The sequence below is a fragment of the Mus caroli genome, unplaced genomic scaffold, assembly GCF_978045245.1.
Source record: "Mus caroli unplaced genomic scaffold, Mus_caroli_1 scaffold_19, whole genome shotgun sequence".
Lineage (NCBI taxonomy): Eukaryota > Metazoa > Chordata > Mammalia > Rodentia > Muridae > Mus > Mus caroli.
In genome coordinates this window covers 73,013,144-73,027,006 of record NW_028227274.1, presented here as the reverse complement: position 1 = coordinate 73,027,006, position 13,863 = coordinate 73,013,144, and the positions used below count along the sequence as shown (strand labels likewise).

At 45.7% G+C, this 13,863-nt stretch overlaps 1 protein-coding gene and 2 non-coding genes across 3 annotated transcripts in view; 2 read left to right on the top strand and 1 right to left on the bottom strand.

Moving 5' to 3' along the window:
• Acaa2 (acetyl-CoA acyltransferase 2) overlaps positions 1-5,759 on the bottom strand; it is a 30,060-nt gene extending 24,301 nt beyond the window's left edge. Inside the window, exon 1 of the mRNA XM_021150693.3 lies at positions 5,482-5,759. Within this exon, the coding sequence (XP_021006352.1) occupies positions 5,482-5,497 (16 nt within the window). The 5' untranslated portion in view covers positions 5,498-5,759. The remainder of the gene's footprint in view (positions 1-5,481) is intronic.
• Positions 5,760-6,036: 277 nt separating this feature from the next.
• Positions 6,037-6,176, top strand: LOC115029969 (small Cajal body-specific RNA 17). The gene has a single exon (XR_003835521.1).
• A 91-nt stretch (positions 6,177-6,267) lies between these two features.
• On the top strand, positions 6,268-6,346 carry LOC115029963 (small Cajal body-specific RNA 18). The gene has a single exon (XR_003835515.1).
• The last annotated feature ends 7,517 nt before the right edge of the window (positions 6,347-13,863 follow it).

The following is a 13,863-nucleotide window of genomic DNA, read 5'->3' as shown; positions in this document are numbered from 1 at the left end:
TTCAAATGTTATCCTCTTTCCCAGTGCCCCCCACCCCCAGAAGCCCCTTATCTCATCCCTCCTCCCCCTGCTTCTATGAGGATGTTCTCCCACCCATCCACCCACTGTTCTGTTTGGAGAACCCCAAACAGAGTTAAAACGGGAAGAATTCTTAGCTCTATAACCTCTTTCATGACTCAAGTGTTTATTACCTGTATTCAGTCCTTCATCACCCAGTCTCTACCCCTTTTCTTTTTTCTGCATGCTATATTTTACCCAAAGGCAATCTGCATGCTATATTTTACCCATCTCCTCACCCTAGCATTCCCCTACACAGGACCAAGGGCCTCTCCTCCCATCTCTACCTGGGGGCAAACATATTCCTCCACATTCCCTTACACTGAGAGTTTCTCAAAGCAGGAGCAAAACCAGACTGAAGACAGTTATAGTAGAGTTAATCTGCTCTGTGTATTAATTATAGGTTAATACTGGCTCCTTCTTATAGGGAAAGGCAGTTTGCAGTCTGAGTTCAGCCAAAGTCTCAGCTTGCACAGAAACACCATAGTCAACCTCCCCATGGTCAGTATTCTTTAAAGGAGAAATCAGAATCCAGTCTCCGCACTGTTTCATCTGCCGCATCCAAAGTACAATGAAAAAACTAGAGCCAGTGAGATGGTTTAGTGGGTAAAGGTGCTGTTGCCAAGACTGACTGCCTGAGTCCAATTCCTGATACCCATGATAAGACCAACTCCGTAGGGCAATCTGAACCTACTATTTGCTAGATAGACACAGTATCTAGCTGTCCTCGAAATTCCTATCTCTATGCCCACAAGTTAGTGTAGCACTCAGATCTCTTCAGAGGAGTTTCTTTGTGCAGTGGACGGTGGTTAATGCAGAAATTAAAACTGGCTCAAGTGCAGAGAATGTGTCAGTGGAGAGCACGGCCATAAAACAGGCATCCAGCCCTCCCCCAAGGCTCAGGGACCACTGTGGAAGACGTGACTAAAAGTCTGTAGAGCCAGGGGTTGGGAAGGACCGGAGAGAAGCCTTTTGGAGAAGAAAAACCACTGACTTCAGGAACTCACAGCAGCTGAGAGTGCCTTCCACAAAAACAAGCCAGGCAACATTCTAGCGTGAAGGAGGGAAGGGCTCGGGAGCTCCGTCCCAGAGGAGGAGAGAAGCTATTGGCAGCTGATGGCGTCTGCAGAAGGGAGAGTCCATTTTCTATAAGGGTGTGTATACTAGCTACTTTTCTGATGTTATGATAAAATACCATGAGCACCTTGTGGGAGAGTTTGTTTTGGTTTAAGGTTCTAGAAGGATAAGAGGCCATTGTGCTGGAGACGCATGGCAGGCAGCACAGAGTGAACTGCTATAGAGACAAGGCTGTAAGCTTGTTCTCAATCTATGGGCCACAACCCCTTTAGGGTTACATATCAGATATCCTGCATATAAGATACTTACATGCTAAGTCATAACAGTGGCAAGATTGCAGGTATTAAGTAGCAAAAGAAATAATTTTAGGTGCGGGGTCGCCACAACATGAGGAACTATATTAAAGGGTTGCAGCATCGGGAGGGTTGAGCTCTCAAAGCCTGGAGTGATGTACTTCCTTCAGCAAGGCTACACCTCCTACAATCTCCCTGACTGGAGACCAAGTGTTCAGATATGTGAACCTATGGGGGGCTTTGACCATTCGGATCATCACAGTGTGGCTGCTGGTTGGTAGACCACACTTCAGGCCCTACAGCCATTAGTATATTGGCAGCATAAATTAGATTCAGTAATTATTAAAGTAAAAGAAAAAAAAGAGAGGACATAAAATTGGAAGGGGTAAAGGGTGTGAATCTGGGAGGAGCTTGAGGGAAGAGCAGGAGTGAAAATTATTCAAATTGTAAGAAATACTTAAAGAATTAATAAAAAATATTTTTTGAAGCTGGGCAAAATATCTGAACACAGAGTTAATCAAAGAAAACACACAGCTGGTGGACAAGTGCATGGCCAAGATATTTAGCTCTGGGGTCTAAGCAAATCAAAACAATGAGTTACAACCGCACAAGGCTCCCATAACTAAACCCTAAATATGGACACCACTGGAGGCCAAGTAGCAACTAGAAGGCATTTGTTGCCAGTGGAAGACAAGATGAAACACTTCAGGAGACAGTCTAGCAATTTCATACAAAAACCTATCTTAACCACCTGCTCCAGCCATTGTGAGCCTTTGCATTTCCCCAAGTGATTTGAAAGACCACACACACACACACACACACACACACACACACACACACACACATACACACACACACACAGAGTTTATTTGCAGTTGCCAAAACATGGCAGCAGCTAAAATGTCCTTCAATATGTGGTAAAGGGTCATATATGCAAAGGGATTTTATTAGGCAATAAAAGAAGGAATCTTTTGTACGGACTGCTAAGTGAAAAGCAGTCAGTCTGAAACACCACATACTGAATGATCTTACTGAAGTATCTGGAAAAGGCAAAGCCACAGAGACAGTAAAGAGATGGGTGCTTGGCAAAAGGCTCAAGGGTAAGGGTGAATATACGGGACGTGAGATTTTTAGAGCAAAGAATTACTCTGCACTACTGGCGATATGTGTCATTTACACATTTGCCAAAACTCAAAGCACTGTGTGTTGAACAAAGTCTGGACACTAATGTAGACTATGGACTTTGGTAAAGAATAATATGTCAGGGGGCTGGTGAGATGGCTCAGTGGGTAAGAGCACCCGACTGCTCTTCCAAAGGTCCAGAGTTCAAATCCCAGCAACCACATGGTGGCTCACAACCATCCATAAGGAGATCTGACTCCTTCTTCTGGAGTGTCTGAAGACAGCTACAGTGTACTTACATATAATAAATAAATAAATCTTTAAAAAATGTCAATATTAGCCAATCAATCTTAACAAATAACCAGGCAAGGTGGTACAGGCCTTTAATACCAGCACTCAGGAGGCAGAGGCAGAGGCAGGGGAATCTAAACTGTCTCAGAAAACAAAAACAAAAACAAAACCCCAAAACAACCAAACTAACCAACTAAACAAACCAAAACCCAAAACAACAACATCTGCTCCCAAATGTACCACAAAAAAGTACTTCTTTTACTTTTTAGTAATTACTGAGTCCACTTTGTACTGCCAATAAATATACTCGTGGGTGTAGGCCGTACACTGTGATCTGAATAGTCAAAGTCCCCCAGAGGTGCACATATCTGAACACTTGGAGTGAAGTTGGAGCCTGTGGGAGGTGGAGCCTTGCTGGAAGGAGGACATCACTCAGAAGCAGGCTTTGAGAGCTTACGACAGTGGCTGTCAACCTTCCCAGTGCTGCGACCCTTTAATGACATTAACAATCAGGTGAAGTGCCATATGGCAATGTCCTGTGCATCCTGTTCCCTCTTGGAAACTCCAAACTGTTTTTTTTTTTTTTTTAAGTCTATTATGATAAGAGTGAGTGTAGAAAAGCAGGAGTGGACTCTTCAGGACCCACAGCAATTATGGTGCACACAAGGGTGCAGTGCCCCCGGAAGCCAGGCGTGGAGGTGGAGGAGCTGGAGTCACAGGCATCTGTGAACCACCTGATCAGGGTGCTGGGACCTAAACTCAAATCCTCTGCAAGAGCGGTACCTGCTCTTAACCACTGAGCCACCTCTCCAGCCCCACAACGAGGAAATCTTAAACATTCAGAAGAAAAAAAAAAAAAGGCCTCTTAAATACCAGAAAGATGGAATGATCACAGATGGCCTTGGCAGAAACAGTGGAGGCTAATTCCATGTTTCTTCATTTGACACAGTCCAAAAGAATAATCGTGAATTATTAGTAGGGAAATAAATGATATCAGTAAAAAGGAATTATGGGAAAATAAAATCAAACCCACAAACTTCCCACTCACTGATATAACTCACTCCTTACCTGATGATCCCAGACTCGAAAGGTCCAGTCTAACTATTAGTTCAACTACTTTTTAACTGTATTCAACTACTTTTAAAAATCTGTGCCGTGTGGAGACGCAAAGAAGAGACCTTACAGGTTTCTTTCATAAATCATTTCAACAGCATGCCGATATACAGATATTTAAAGGTCTAAAAAAAAAAAAACTTTACTATCAAATTCTAAAATCTTCTTTGAGTTCAGATGCTAAAAACTCCTTCAAAACAACAACAACAACAAACCAAAAAAAAAAAAAAAAAAGTCCCTTATGGCAGGAAAGGGACATAGATCCTCCAAAGAGCAGGGAGTCGGATTTTCTGAGATTTTGGCAGGTTGTACTTTGGACCGGACCGCACAGGAAACACCTCCGTGGGAGGAAAACGCGAACATGGAGACGATCGACTTCCATGAGAACTTTGCTACACAAGTACTGCTTTGTGGAAGCAATTACCACCAACAAGGAAAACTCATCCATTTGTTTCCACATTAAGTTCAGTGCTCCTTGGTGGCTTGTCTGCAGGGCCTGAGCCTTCCTAATTAGTCCTTGTCTGGCACGTCCCCTTACTTGAGAGAGGTATCAAAACCTTACCTAAAATGAATGCTCCTCAAGGCTCCATCCAAATCTGTTCTTCCCCAGTTTTGCCCCCAAGACGTATCACCCATCGGAAAGAAGTTTCACAAGACCGAACTTCTTGTCATTTGACATTTCTTTTACATTTACCCACCACGGCCAGTCTGTCTACATCTTACTGTCAAAGTTTGGGCCTGTGTTCCGTTATTTTAAAGGCAGTGGCGGGGCAGAAAAGGAAATCAAGACAGAGTAGAGAACAGACGGTGCCATCTGCGTTTGAAATACTTAATTAAGACTGTCTTCCCCCGAGTTTCTGAGATCTCCTGCACAGCGTCCACTTGGTTTCTGCACCACCAAAACGGTTCTTAGGGAAATCTCCTGTCTCTGGAGTTTGGTTTGTGCTCTTTCCTTCTCATGTCAACAGACACTCGTGTGTTCTAGCTAAAATTCCATTTCCTGTGAAGCACCGAGAGCTTGCATGCACTTGCCTGCAGTCCCTCAAAGTAAAAGGAATGGAAGAGAAAAGGAAGCAAGGCAGTGTCAAACAGACTACTACCGATTGTTTGGAGGAACCAGGGCACCCTAGTGGAAATTCAATAGAGCCTCTTGGGGAATATTTTCTTCCCCGCACTCGCGTGTGGCTGAGACCAAGCCTCTGGCTTCGGTGCACACCAGCTCTGCTCCAGACCACTTCGGGTTTCTGGCACTGGCCTTGGTTTCCTGCAGAGTTGACTAAGAATTCACTACCACGACAGTGACCTCCAAAGGTCAGGAACCTAGCCAGCCCTGGTCTTCAGTCTCTGAGTCAGAAACTGCACAGAAATTGTTGTCGCCCGTGCCTTCCACGGTGTTCCTCCTTGATGCAAACAGTGTCCACCCCGATCCCGGCCCTGGTAGAGGAATGACCTGCACCGACACCTCTGCTTGCTCGCAGAGCCCAGAAGCCAAAGCACGACCGGGGGGCACCAAGGGCGCTGGGCTCACCTCGTAGCAGCGCCATGGCGAAGCTCGGCTATTCCGCGGGGCTCTCTCAGCAACTCTCGGCCACCAGCCCTAGCCCAGCCTTAAGAGTGTGGGCGGAGCCCCGAGAGGCCGCGCCCCTGCCCTTTCCCCTACTTCCCCATCCTCGCCTCGGGACCAAGGTTACCCCCCATTTCGGGCCACGTGTGCCCCGCGCCCCTCCTCTGGGAATTTGAGAACGATTTCGACCGCACACCCCATCGGCCCTATCCCAGGCTTCTAGAATCACCGCCCACTCGCTTTCTCCGGAACAGGACTGGAGCCAAGAACTCAGCATCATCCCCACCCCACATCCCGGAAAAAGCGGAGGTGGGGGGTGGGGGGATGGGGAGCGGGCGGGGCCGACTGGTGGAGGGCGGGACCTGTGGTCAGGGGGCGGTGCTGGCGGCGGTGCGGTGGGATTGGCTGCCCTTGCGCCTGCGCAGCCTTCTGGCGGCGGCCTGTGCTAGGTCCGAGCTGTGCGGCGGCCGGTAGCTGGGGCGTCTAGAGAAGGGAAGGGGAACGTGGTAGACCAGGGAGCGCCTGGGTCCCCGAGGCAGCCCCGAGTGAGCCCGGTGTATTTTCCTTATATGATCAGGCCTCTCCTAACCGGCGCTGCTGGTTTGGAGCCTGAGAGGATTATGAAAACGTGGCAGGTGATGGGGTCAGGGGACCTGGAGCGGGGAAGCAGAGGGGAGAGGGACCGAGTGGGGAGGCCAGGCTTGGGGGAGGGGATAGGTTTAGGGGTACCCACGCCTCCGGCTGCAAGCCCTGCCAATGATGACATGACCACTGCGCAATCTGAGTTCTGGGAACCAGGTGATGGAGTGTGCTGAGAACACTGAGGCCAGGCGAGCTGGAGGCGGCCTAAGCAGAGAGAGGGGCCCGGGGCGAGGGGGAGATAAGAGCTCGGGGCCTCGGGGCGGCCAAGTGGCCTGGGCTGAGCGTGGGAACAGGGCGTGGGTGGTGTCTGTTGCTTTCTTTTAACTCGTCAATCACTGTCTACCCTTAATCCAGCTTTGTGTGTGTTTCGCCGGCTCCCTTGAAGTGGGGACTACCTTTTTAATCTCTTTCTCCCGCTTTTTTTCTTTTCTTTCTTTCTCGTAACAGGGTTACCTGCTGTTCTGAAACTCGCCCTATAGACTAAGCTAGGAATTATGTGATTCCCCTAAATGCTGGAGTTAAAGGCGTGCTTTACCACACCTGGGTTTAACCACCTTTTAAAAAAAATTTATTTATTTTTTATTTTTTGTGAAAACGTCAGACACGTGGAAAGGTTCGTGTTGGGGAACATACTGTTTGCTGTTTCACATCTACTCATTAAAACCGTATTTTAAAACCTTGCACGTTTACTTCACCCCGTGTACACTTCACACACACGTTTGTTACAGTTCTCTTAGGAATTTTCACGCAGCGACTGCAAAGCTCAAGCTAGAGGAACAGATAGCTGTCTCTGCTCTTGCATGAGTTCCTCTGTTTCATTTGCCCTTCAAGTCACTACCAAGAGGGACTCCGTGCTTACTGTTGACTGTAATTATGTGAGTGGGCCCTGAAAGATCAGTGTGAAATCAAACAGGTCTGTGTAAGAATATCTGCAGTTTCAGTCTCAGAAAAGGAGTGGAGGCGCTTCCTTAACCAAATGACCAAACTTAGAGTCACCAGTAAGGAGGCCGTGGACTCCCTTGAGCACAGAGGACATAACACGCTTATGTTCGATTCCTCCTCTAAGTGCCCTGAGTCTAATCATGCCTAGACAAGCTCAAGGTTAATTGGTGTGTGGGGACTGGCTTTTGGAGGGTTTTTGGTTTGCTTATAGTTGTGCACAGATTGACATTCTACACCCCCCCCCCACACACACACAGAGGGAGGGAGGGAGGGAGGGAGAGAGAGGGGGGCGCAATGTTTCCTTCAACTAAGCTACAAAGTTACTTAACGTAATCTCTAAAGTAATTAAGTCGTTATTTAGGTAGGTACACCTAATAGGTAGGTAAATAATTCTGTGCCTTTCAGAATACAACTTAGGAGCCTAGGCATGGGACTTCTGAGCTAGTCTTACTGTTCTGTTCTTAACAGGGTTAGCCTTCAGTGTTTTTAGAAATGCAGTGTTAATTTCCTTCAGTAGTTAATATTAGAGGGGAAGATGTGTTCATATAAAACTGGAAATGAGTCCATTGTAAATCTTTAAATTCTACTGTTTAAGAGCTTTTCAGGGTCTCAGAACGGTCCAGCTTCGGTCCTTTCTTCCACACTTTCTGGACTATGTCCCCATAGTTAACACAGTTTCCCCCGTCTTCCTGTAATATTCAGCATTGCTAGAAGTTACAGTACTGGCAGCTGAGGAGAGCAGGTGACATTATGGGAGCCGCAACAGTTTTAGAGCAAGTGGACGATGCTGAGAATACAGCTCATGCCTATAGTCCTAGCACTTGAGAGATAGGGTGAAGAAGATGCTAAGTTCACATCAGCATGGACTAGATAAGAAGACCCTGTGTCAGTGCACATGTGCACTGTCTGGGTTGGTGAGAACTTCAGTTAAAAGGCAAATAGTAGCTTGGCTGCTGTAGTTTGTTTGTTTGTTTTACAAACATCTGTTCTCCAGGAAGTTCAAGTTGCCAAACAAGGATAAAGAGCTTGCTTGGTTTTTGTTTTTGTTTTTTTTAAAAACTTAACTTTTTTTTTTTAAAAGATTTATGTATTTATTATATGTAAGTACACTGTAGCTGTCTTCAGATGCACCAGAAGTATCTGTTTCCCTTTTTCTTCTGGAGATTGACATTCTACACCCCCCCCCAAACACACACACACACACACACACACACAGAGGCAAAGTTTCCTTCAACTAAGCTACAAAGTTACTTAACGTAATCTCTAAAGTAATTAAGTCATTATTTAGGTAGGTACACCTAATAGGTAGGTAAATAATTCTGTGCCTTTCAGAATACAACTTAGGAGCCTAAGTATCTCCAAGGATGGTTGTGAGCCACCATGTGGTTCCTTGGATTTGAACTCAGGACCTTCAGAAGAATAGTCGGCGCTCTTAACCACCGAGCCATCTCGCCAGCCCAAGAACTTGCTTGTTTTAAGTTTACTTTGTTTTAGTGAATTCTGGTAGCTGTGAGGCATTGTCTTGGCCTTGACTTGAGAGCTCTTTTCTTCTCTCTCTGGTTGCAAGCTGTTTGCAGTTACTAAGAAGACTTTGTTACACTGTCACGTAGCCATATGGCTTAGGACAAATCTTGATACATCCTTGGGTACAAGTTTACCCTGTAAAGCATTAATGTGAACATTACCAGTTTTCAAAATGCAGAGGTGGAGGCCAAACCCGGAGTCTGCTGCATGCTGGGCATGCTTCCTACCTGTGAGCTACACCTTCGCCCATGGTGAACATTTCATTTCGGATAGTGGTTTCTTGTGCTGAATGTCTGAGAGCAGCATCCATGGAGATGCTTTGCCTTGTACGTTTAAGAAGGGCTGGAGATGTAAATTTTACCAATTCCCAGGTGGTTTTGTGTGTGTGCTGCGGGAGGGAGCACTCCCTGGTGTTCTGTGTGTGTGCTGCGGGAGGGAGCACTCCCTGGTGTTTTGTGTGTGTGCTGCGGGAGGGAGCACTCCGGGGTGTTTTGTGTGTGTGCTGCGGGAGGGAGCACTCCGGGGTGTTTTGTGTGTGTGCTGCGGGAGGGAGCACTCCCTGGTGTTTTGTGTGTGTGCTGCGGGAGGGAGCACTCCCTGGTGTTTTGTGTGTGTGCTGCGGGAGGGAGCACTCCGGGGTGGTGTTGATGTCCTAGGTAGGACATTAAGAGTTGTGTGCTTCTGTCCAGATGTTTAGTTACTGGTCTGCTTTATTTCTGACTCCATGCCAATCTCGCATATCTAGCTTCCCAGACAAAGGCATCCCATCTTCTCAAGGAACTTTTACTATTAGATACAGATTTTCAGAGTGGTCAATTTTTACATTAGAAAAAAAAAAAAAAAAAGCATTGAGATCTTGGTCATTGTAGGGTACCTATGACAACATGGTATTGTCCTTCTATCAGTGGAGATGATTTATTTCTGAGATCTTAGACAATTTTACCACCAGCTTAATGTTACCTCTACCACAGTTAAATGTACATACAGTCTGTTGGGTCTGTCTCTGGGCTCTGTTCTATCAGTCTGATAGACTTATCCCCAAACTCCCTTGAATTTTATAGCTCTAGAGTAATTGCTCAAATCCTTGCTGTCTTCTAGAGAAAGTCTTCTCCCATTCCCGACAGACAGGTGGCCGTGTGCTAACCCCTAGCTTAAACAACCATGCCTAACTGAATCTAGGTCCGAGAATAAAGTTTCTTAAGGAAACATTAAAAAAAAAATAGCTACTGGGGAGGTTGCTCTGGATAAAGCATACGTTGTGCATGTAGGAGGATCTGAGTTCAAATCCGTACTCCATACAGAAAAGCTGGATGCACGGGGTGTGAGCCTGTAACCCCAGCACTGGGGGACAGAGAAGAATGGATATTGAAAGCTTGCTGCCTAGAGCAGAAAATGAGCTTCCAGTCCAACTGTGAGCGCCCGACTCGCCAGCAAAGCAGATGCCACAACAGGATCCTTCTGCAACACATTTATTTGGAGAGCATTGACTGCGAACCCAGAACTGGTGCTGCTTATATAGGCCTAGGAGAGGTGTGTCTCACACCCGGATTGGTTATGCATTCTACCTCATTTGCATGTCTCTCATCTGATTGGTGATTCTCTCTCAGTATCTCATGGAGCCTCATTATCATGCCCGGGCCAGGCAGTGACTTGGTGAAAAACTTTACTGCATATGTACACATTGGTTGTTTACCCAACCTTATGCATGGTGGCCAGCGTAGCCAGCGCCACCTTGTAATGGCATATGTGGCTTCCCACATCCAACGAGAGATCTTGTCTCAGTGGAATGAGGTAGAGAGCGGTACAGGAAGATATGGAGCATCCTGTCCTGGCCCTTCCGCATGAACTGGCATGGGCAGGTGCACACACACACATGCACGCACGCATGCACACACACACAGCATGAAGAGGCTGGGAGAGACAGCTCGGCTTAGAAGCATTTGCTCAAAAATTATGAGAACCGGAGTTCAGTTTCCAGTACCACAAGCCAGGTGACATAGCAGACCCAAGCTAGAAGATTCTCTGGGGTTTGTAGGCTTCCAGCTTAAGATAGAAAACGGAGCCCCAGGATCGGAGATGAGACTCTGCCTCAAAGAACAGGCAGAGTGAGAACACTAGAAACTCTTCTTGGTCCCTCACGCTCACACAAGGGCATACACGCCACATACAACCGCATACACAGGAGTTGTAGAGAAAGAGATGTTGGTTATATGCCAAGAAATGAAGCAAAAAAATTAAAAAGTGAGAAAACAACAATTATGGTAACTCCTATGGCATGCCCCAGTCAGCGTGTGGGTTATTGTTCTGAAGTGACGCTGATTCCAGGAGACCTCAAGATGCATTATGGCATGCATGCATGCATAGAAGTCATTAAAACAAAAATGGAAACAATAACCAATACTTTTTAGTCAAGCCATCATTTTAAATTTCGTTCAGTTTTGGCACACCACTTTATTCAAAAGTATTTATTTCTACACATTTTTATCCACAGTGGAATAATTACAGTAACCATTAACAAGCATTTTTCTATAACACAGCTATAGTTTACAGACTTGTCCAAGATGAAAAAAAATTTTTTTTTTCAGTAGCATTTCTTCTGTAGTGTTAGATTTACCCCTGAACATTTTGTTTACTTCCTCAGAGAGGGAAGCCTTCATCTAAATGCCAGTTGATTGCAAAATGTTATATCCAAATCTGGATTCTTTAACGGTATGACTTCAGACAGTGGTCTGGTTCCATTGGTCGATTCCCTGTGCTAGAACGGTTTTGGTTAATAGTGTAAGTGTGGACACATGTGCCATGGCTCACATGTGGAAGCCAAAAGAACATTCACTGTGAGCTCTGGAGAGTGAGCTCAGGCTGCCAGGCCTGTGGCTTGTGTGGCAAGCGCTTCTTACCCCATGAGCCATCTTGCTGTCCCAAGTCTTATTTTAGGAAAACATTTTTAGTATCCACTGATGTTCGCTATGAAAAAAATCCAATCTTGTCATTGGCCTTGACTTCTAATTTCCTACACTCTGTAATTCTAATTCTGAGATTGTGGCAGCAATGTGTCAAAAAGGAAGTCTTGATTACTTGACTAATATAGCAAGTTAACTTCAGAAATCAACTGCAAATATTTTGAGAAGACATGGAAGCTGCTATGGTGGAATGAGTAGGTATGAGCCTTTATAGACTGTTAGAATGCTTGGCCATAGGGAGTGGCATTGTTCATGAGGGGGTGTGGCCTTGTTGGAGGAAGTGTGTCACTGTGGAGGCGGGGCTTTGAGGTCTAGTGTGACAGTCTCCTGCTGCCTGCAGATCAAGATGTAGAACTCTCAGCTCCTTCTCCAACACCATGTCTGCCTGAAAGCTGCCATGCTCGTAGTGGACTAAATCTCTAAAACTGTAAGGCCACTCCAGTTAAAGGTTTTTCTTTATAAGAGTTGTTGTGGTCACGGTGTCTTCCTAACACTGGAACCCTAAGATGGCTGCTGTGCTGTCCCGTTTAGCTGCCACTTCCTCCGTGGTCAAGTGTTTGAGAAGAATTTAGTTTATGCAAAAGAATTAGATTCCAATTTGTTGCCATAATCCTCAATGCACTCATAGTTAGAAGGACTTAACATTTTGTCCCAGGAAAAATCAGGGGAAGCAGCACCTTTGACATGTTCCATGGAAGAAGGAAAGCCTACCGTTGGGTCTGACCTGACCTATAGGAACCACCCTAACTGAAGCTTGGTAGGCCCAGGGAGAAAGAATGCCTGCTTCAGTGACAACTAATGTATGTGGAAATAACCCTGTTACTCCAGGGACGTGCTTAGTGCCTAGACGATAATCCTTAAAGCATGAATGTTAGATTTATGAATATGTGATTAGCCTTTATGGTGCTTGTTTTCATGAGATAAATCAGAACTCCACAGGATGCTACACCGAACATTTTCTTCCCACAACAACTTCTGGGAAATATGTGGTAAGTCAGTTATTGCAACTGCTAAAGGCACAGGTGGGATCATAATTACTCAGAAGCAAAAATACTTAGTGAAGAGTTCAAATTTGTATTGAATTTATTTAAATTCAAAGATAGTATTGATTTCATGAAGTTGGGGAATGTTTAAAATTAGTTTTAAGAGGAAAGGAACTCATTGCTAAGGGAGGTTCAAGGACAGAGTGTTCTCTTAGCATGCCTGAGGACCCGGGCTCAATTCCCAGCAGTCGGGGATGGGGGTGGGGAAACACAGAACATATACAGAACAAGATGCTAAAAGAGAGAGTGCTGTTTCTCAAAAGGTCCATTTCAGCCTCCGAGGATGAAGTGAAACAGGTAGGATGTGAGGCTCACCAGCCACTCTGCTGTACTTCTGAAGTACAGCAGCCAGGGTACTCCTGTGCTCTGGAAGAGACTGACTTCATTGCAGGTTACCCACTCCCTCCATTTGTGTAATTACTAAGCTTTTATATCTAGTGACCGACCAGTGACAGGATTCTCCTACCCCACATTGGAGGGTGGTGTGAGGGATGATTTCAGACTATATGCAAGGTCAGAGATCCATATTTGGGAAGTCACCCCTTCTTAAAAATGCTTAGCAAGAGGGCATTTGGGGTGTTCTTGAGGGTTAAGGAGAGTTTTTACGTGAGTCAGTTTTGAACACCAAAGTGCACACTATGGCAAATTATATTCATAAGTAACTTTAAAAAGGAAGCCAAATACCCAGCTGTTTGATTTGCATTTGGGGGTTGGAGGGTCAGATCCAGTTGTCAGGGGCTGTGACTGAGAGCTGTGTGTGGGTGGGGGGAGGGACTGTTCTTGGAGATGGACACCCAAGAGCAGCTGGGTTGCTCACTGTGGACCCAGAAAGGATGATGCAGGTGACTGCATTTGTCCCCGGGTTTGCCTCATGCCAGGCACTGTTCTTTGTTCTGGCCCCAGCAGTAAAGGACGACTGGGGTCATAGACCTGTCATAGCACATCATTTTAGGGCCTGGTGTGTGCAGTATTCCCAAGAACCTTCGAAACTGGGTGACACCTGGGGATGTCTTCTAAAGTCTGGAGAACTCTCAATAGAATAATGAAGTTCCTCTATGGTTTGTTTGCAAACCACCTGTGACTGTCATGGGAACAGCATACTTTTAATAAATATGGATTATAGAAATGGGTAGAAAGACTATATATAGGGTTGTCTAACGAAACCTTTGTTTTAGAGTTCAAAAAAGTCCCCAAAAGCAAAACAAAATTCTGAGGAACAAACACATCGGCCTGTT